This window comes from Periplaneta americana, chromosome 14 (genome assembly GCF_040183065.1).
Source record: "Periplaneta americana isolate PAMFEO1 chromosome 14, P.americana_PAMFEO1_priV1, whole genome shotgun sequence".
Lineage (NCBI taxonomy): Eukaryota > Metazoa > Arthropoda > Insecta > Blattodea > Blattidae > Periplaneta > Periplaneta americana.
Window position 1 is genome coordinate 72212168 of NC_091130.1, and position 7116 is coordinate 72219283.

A 7116-nucleotide genomic window follows, 5' to 3' on the forward strand; every position below is an offset into this window, starting at 1 on the left:
TTGCACTTGAAATTTACGAAGTTGAATTTGGGCAGGATTTAAATTGAATTATGTGGGTTTTGTTACAAATTTAATACTAATTTATTGGCTGAAATCAATCATATGTTTTGAGGACAATTGTCTCTGTTGAAGATTGGAATGTGTTGGAGTTATTGGCTATAATTACTATACAGTACTTGTGTCATCTGCAAATAATATGGGATGACCTACATCTTTTATTAGGGGAGAAAGATCATTTATGAACACTAGAAAAAGTAAGGGACCTAATATTGATCCTGGAAGAATTCCATTATTAATAGTACTCCATGTAGAGGCAGATTTCATAGTTGTATTGATTTCGACTTTCTGTTTCGTATCTATGAGGTAGCCTATGAGTGACATCATTGGTGTGCAACACCTTTAATTCCATAATATAATCTTCATCTTACGATGTTTGGTGACGTATACACGTCCGTTGATGTGACATATTAATGAATTTTAAATACTATTATAGTCACAATCATGCCATGATATGAAAGAAAAATGTTCACAACCTCGAGCGGGAATCGAACCTGTGACTTCCTGTTCTCCGGTCAGGCGCTCTACCACTGAGCTATCGAGTTCGTCTCACGCCAAAGGCTTGGAATTATCCTTTCATACTGGCGACTCTGTTATAGAGTACTGTCCATAGCATCTGATCTAGTCAGCACTGCTTATGGGACGTCCGTTGATGTGACATATTAATGAATTTTAAATACTACTATAGTCATAATCATGCCATGGTATGAAAGAAAAATTTCACAACCTCGAGCGGGAATCGAACCTGCGACTTCCTGTTCTCTGGTCAGGCGCTCTACCACTGAGCTATCGAGTTCATCTCACGCCAAAGGCTTGGAATTATCCTTTCATACTGGTGACTCTGTTATAGAGTACTGTCCATAGCATCTGATCTAGTCAGCACTGCTTATGGGTTGAAAGAAACTTTACAAATGTAATCTTCATCTTACGATGTTTGGTGACGTATACACGTCCGTTGATGTGACATATTAATGAATTTTGTCTAGCAGCATTTTATGATTTATACAGTCATATGCTTTAGAGTTTAGATCTAAAATATCGCCAACTTATAATATTTTATTAATTGCCTCCAGATAATTGTCAGTTAAACTAAATTTGCATTTCCTGTGGATTTATTTTTCCTAAATCCAAATTGTTCTGTGTACAAGGTAATTCTGATAGAGCTTTAGTCACAGATGCTTTGAAGGTTATGCAGCAATGTAGGGATTATATAATAAATAATCACTGCATTGCTGCATAACTTTGCTGCATATGGTAATTTGGCAAAAGCAGATATGTCGAAATTTGCAAGTTTTCAGGAGAGCAAAAACAAACTTTAGTACCTACTGAAAAATCAGCCTCATATTAAATGACAACTTTTGTTTAATTTGTACAACCATGTTTTGGAAATAACAATTACATGACTTGAAAAGCCTTTTATTGCACTATTTATGAAAAATTTCAATAAAGTTTAAAGGAAGCACATAATATATTGTTATGTTCTTGATCAGTAGAATATGGCGAAACAGTATATGTCAAATAAAATTATTATAATCCAGTTAATATTGCCACATTTTATACAATATCTTTTAAACATTGCCTACAATCCTAAACTATGAATTCACAACTACATAAAATTAATTTTCACTGCATCGAGGGGGAAAAATGAAAAATTGTCATAATCAGTATAGCACTTCCCTACACACTGTCTGAGGAAACATTATTATTTTATTTTTCTTCTTTAATGGAACGTAAACAAAATATCAGGAAATTTTTCCCTTCAGTTTAGTTTTCCTCATCTGATGGCGAATCTGAAAAATCACCCTACTGTGAAGCCACATTACGTGTTGATAAGTTTCAGTAGAAGTTGTGGTACCGGTACACTGAATCCACAAGTGGTAAGAGTGAAATGAGATCTACTTTCTTAGCTGGATTTATTTCAACAGGTTTGTCATCATTTCACTTGAGCACCATATTATTATTTTTCATTGGTCTTCGTTTTAGTTTTCTTAGGTACATTCTTATACTGGATTATCCCATCAGTCTTCTCATATCGGAGCCACTTTATGTTTTGCCAATTTATTGGTTCCCCTTCCACTGACTTGTTCTTCTTTGTTAGGCTTTCATTTACAAGACCTGAATAGCACATTATATCGTCTTAGGAAATTTCAACCTTTCTGAACTGTTAGTGTCCACGGACTGTCCTCACAAACTGAAACCAATCATGAGAAATTCTGATTTCAATGGATGATGTTTTTTTTTTTAGTGATCTGAATCATATTCAAGTCTTGTATGACCTGGTTTAAGGAATTTCTGGTCTAGTATTTTCAGATTAAAACTTACATAATATGACAGTGCTATAGCAACATTTATGTTTTTATTCTGACCAGGGCAAGAGTCAGAATATGTTATTACTGATTCAACAATTTCAGGTAAATGTTGAAGTTGTTTAACCAGACATGAGGCTATTTCATCTCAGCCTCTTTCTCCTAGTCCTTCATGCCATATATAGCATGTTGTTTACTCTTCAGTTATGTCTCTAACTGTGAAATTGAAAGTCTAGAGTTGTCTTTTGTAGTAAACAATGTTACTGCTTAAACTTGGCTGCTGCAGGTCAAACACAAACATTCTCTGTTTAGGGTTTTCTCAGATAGCATTTTTGTCTTCGGATTTTGATCTGTGGCCAGTTTCTGCTGCATCTAGATGTAAATTTTTCTGAGCAATATCAATTTTATCATTCTCCATGGCACATTTTTCTCCCATCCTAAATTTGTCACATTTTTTGACAGGTGTCAATCCTAGGCATTGTTGACATATTTGCTTCTAACATAGACACAGTATTAATATAAGAACTGATAACTCAACATATCTGCTTTTGGGAGTTGCATGCTGCATCTGTTTGACTTAGCATTATTATCTATGCGTTTTTACAAGGTTCTTGTCCATAAGCCATATATGCTTCAGGCAAATTGAAGATTTTAGTGTTAGTGACATGTCTGCATAAAAATTCGAGAAATGAAAAAGTGGATATATCTGCTTCTGCCATATTGCCACAGAATTATTATTTCTTTATACATCTTGATTACACAACTTTTAACACTATGTCACTTTGGAAAACATATTATATGTCTTTCACGTGTTAAATTTTATGTTACTTTGTTAACATATTTTGGCCTGCTATTGGGCATCATCAAAACTGCGCCAAGACCAGCAACAACCAGTTCTGATGATGGCCAATAGCATGCCGAAACATGTTAACAAGGTAACATGAAATTTAACATGTGAAAGACATATAATACGTTTTTCAAATTATTTCTTTGTGCAGGGAGATTCTGGCGGAGCTCTGGTAGCAGATGGCTTTCAAGTTGGAATCGTTTCCTGGTCATACAAGCCCTGCACTAAGCCACCACGTCCATCAGGGGTGTACACACAAGTGTCCTACTACATTGACTGGATCAAGGATAATATTGAGTGACATATAAACTGTAATCATACTGAGTGACATATGATCTGTACATAGTTCATTATACATATTCGTTATGTAATTTAAATAAATTCTGGAATAGTAAGAACACTATTATTTCGCAAAAATATTAGGAAAATTACTCAGTGAAATAAATCAATATTATATCTGAATATACGTGTAATCAATTTACAATGAGATGTACTTACTAGCATCTATAGCAAAATTGTATGAAGCAAATTTAATACAATTTTTTTTTAGTACGGTATGTCCAAAGTCTATATTCAGTGACGACTGATGGAGAGAATGACTTTAGGGTTTCACCCTCTCTTTGGAATTAATTACTCATAAAAGTGCTTCTCTTTTTCGTTAACCAGACAAGTTTCATTTTATTACTCTAGTTGCTATAAAATTAACATTTCAACATTTATAACATAATAAAATCTGTTTACATGCATTTGACAACACGTACTTTTTGGGTGGACTTGGTCAGCTCCTCAGCTGTGCCATTAATCATGATATTACCGCGACTATGGAACATTGTCCAGGTGCAAGGCCAAAGAGACCACTCACAATGGATTGCCAATTTGAATGTTATGATTTCTTTGGAAGCAAATGCAAATGAATTCAAAATTAATAGATATGAATGCAGTGTCAATTGAATACCCTGCTGGAAAAAGGTCTAACTCAAATGGTGAAACAACGCACCTTAGATCCTTATTCTTGGGGATATTGAATTAAAATTTCATGGTTTTTATCAGTGGCGAAGCTCTTAAGAAGCTTTTTTAGCTTACCCAAAAAGTTTTATTTATTATTTCTAGTAACAATAGGCCTATAAGTTTGTAATAACGATATATTGTAACACTTGGTTGCACTCTGATCCTTCCATATAAGTTCACTGTTGGCAGTCATTCCAGTATGGAGAGAGCAGCGAGGCTTAAGGCAAAGGATGACTACGATCTTGACTTGGAAGCTTGAAGGGGACAAGGGAGGGGGTATCAATTCGCTACATATCCGTATGGGACGAGGCTACCCTTCCATCACAATATTACGTCATGCTATATTGGAGTTCTCCGAAAGCACTGCGTTGTGGTGTTGAGTTTAATAAAAAGTGCATGTGAGTGTGTGTTACATATTAATTCATGTAAAATGACACGTACTGAGAGAACATCGAGGTTATTATTTATAGAATTAAAAGAGAAACTGTTTTCAAGTTGGACGAATGAAACAAAAGGTGCCTACAAAGATAGGAGATCGACAACACATTTACATTATTAAAATAACGGGTGAAGGAAGACAAAATAGAAATTTTCAGTTTCCATAGCATAAGAAAAATCCTTAGCTAACAGGGTGCTCTGAGACAAATAAGTTATATTGCTTTACCTGTGTTCTATTTGGGGGTGAAAATGAATGGTCATCATCTTCTTATGGGGTCTGTGCCACAAAAAATTTGTATACAAAAGCCAATGAACATCTGCTCTATAAAAAGATACAAGGTAAGAAGATTTTTTCAGCCTACCTTAGCTTCGCCACTGGTTTTTATTTAAAGTGAGGGTGTAAGCCCCATGGATATGAATGCAGTGCCAATTCAAGTAAGTAAGCACATGTTCTTACTATGCATCACTTGTCATTCTAAAATTCCGTTTCTCTTTGACACTGTGATTTTCATAACAGAGTTCCTTCATGACTAAACTTCATGGGATGCAAACTTTATTATTAGGAAAATCTAGCAAGTCAAAATAGTATTTTAATGTTTTTCATTATATTAAGAAATATGGTACTGTACCCTACATATGTATTATGTTGTTAATGGTAGAAACATATTATTTTGTATTAGTCTTTTACAATTAATTCCTAATTTTTAGTCTTTTGTGACGTGTTCAATATCATTTTGTATGATACTTAGGACGAAATAAAATACAGTATAATACACCTGAGTTGATTTTGCAGCACCCATAATAAGTACAGCACCCAAAAAGTATAAAATTAAAAAAGTGATTTAATTGCAAAGAAAGGTGGAATTGTTGGAATGAATTACTATATAAAGAAAAATTACTTGCCAAATATTTCATAAATGGGTGAATCTTTGATCTCACGATGCACAATACATGGCAGAGAAAAGATTTACTTATACCTAATTAAAGATACCGGTAACCTCAAAATTGGAGCACACCAGTCTAGAGAAAAGATGTAATCACTAAGGAGCAGATTCCTATGTAATTAAATATTTTTCTTGCGTGTGATAAAACACAATTAACAAAGTTAAAAATTCCGAATGTCAAGTTTCTAGTTTAAAACCCGAATTTTATTTCACATAAAAACACATATTCTCACAAAAAAATTATGTAAATACATATTTTTCAGGAAATCTATTATAAACACATAAATCTTGGAGTTTTTTTACTTAAATAATTTTTTTACAAGAACTTTTAAAAATTTAAAACTAAATCAATTATATCACTCAGAAATACGTGTTTCTATGGGCTGTGTGGTGTATCTGTGATCCATTTTTGTAATAGTATCGCCTCAAGTTCTGAGAACTGCTAGGTAGCATATCATTGTTATTATATGAGAATAAATTAACATGGACAAGGAGAGATTTTGCAACACATAATTAGGAACGTTTATTGTTGCTGAAGATGATTTCATTCCGCGCTTTCTTTGTGAAACACAACGGATAAGAGCTCAGGTATAAACATTATTTAATTTAAACAAATCTCTCGCCTCTCACTCATGCCTACGAAGTGAGGAAATACATCTTGTTGTGATTCCCCATTATCGGACCATAAGCATAATCTGCATAGTGTAGACGTGGTGGCGTCGCTATAGGAAGCTTTTCTCCAACACTGTCAGTCAGTAGCTAGAAACATTTTTTTACGTTAAGACGTGTGTATATTAGCCTCTTAAGATGCCTAAAATCAAATCGAATTTAAGATCGCGTAGGTGAATTTAAAAAATTTTTTACTACTGATGGAAAAGTGTTATTTTGCCAACCATGTGGTAAATCAGTAAGTTCAGATCAGAGCTCTCAGGTAACCCAACATTTTTCTGGAAACAAGCACATTGCCGCTGCTTCACATGTGCATTCACGGCAAAAGAGTGGATATAAAAAATGTGTAAAGTTGCTCAAGTATTGGAGAGTGTGCCTGTAGGTGAAATTGACGGTAAATGTGTTTGTAACATTCCTCTCTTTAAACATGCACGTCTGACGTCCTGTGATGTGGAAAGATCGTTTTCACAGTATAAGTCGTTGTTCAGAGATAATGGGCATGCATTTGTGATGGAGGATTTGGAAATGACCTTTGTTGTTCACTGCAATTCTCGGACAACTACTAGCAACTGATACTCAAGTGTGATTGGTGAGTACCTAGTAACATTTTTTTTTTCAAGCTAAGTATAGGCCTATTTAAAATTTTTTTTTTTTATTTTTAGCAAATATTTTGGTACTTTTTAGCACATAAAAAATAAATATATTTAAATTTTTAGCACATAAAAATCTGCTCCCTAGTAATCACTACGAAAACTGTAAACTCACCCAACACGACCCAACTACATTCGTTTCTTATATACTGGTATCCAATGTATCATTTCCTCCGACATTTTCACAGGCAATAATC

General features: G+C 34.1%; 1 protein-coding gene across 1 annotated transcript in view; it reads left to right on the forward strand.

Moving 5' to 3' along the window:
- The window catches only part of LOC138713453 (trypsin-1-like), a 45266-nt gene extending 41594 nt beyond the window's left edge, over positions 1 to 3672 (forward strand). The window contains exon 7 of the mRNA XM_069845566.1: positions 3362 to 3672. Coding sequence (XP_069701667.1) covers positions 3362 to 3511 — 150 coding nt within the window. The 3' untranslated portion in view covers positions 3512 to 3672. The remainder of the gene's footprint in view (positions 1 to 3361) is intronic.
- The last annotated feature ends 3444 nt before the right edge of the window (positions 3673 to 7116 follow it).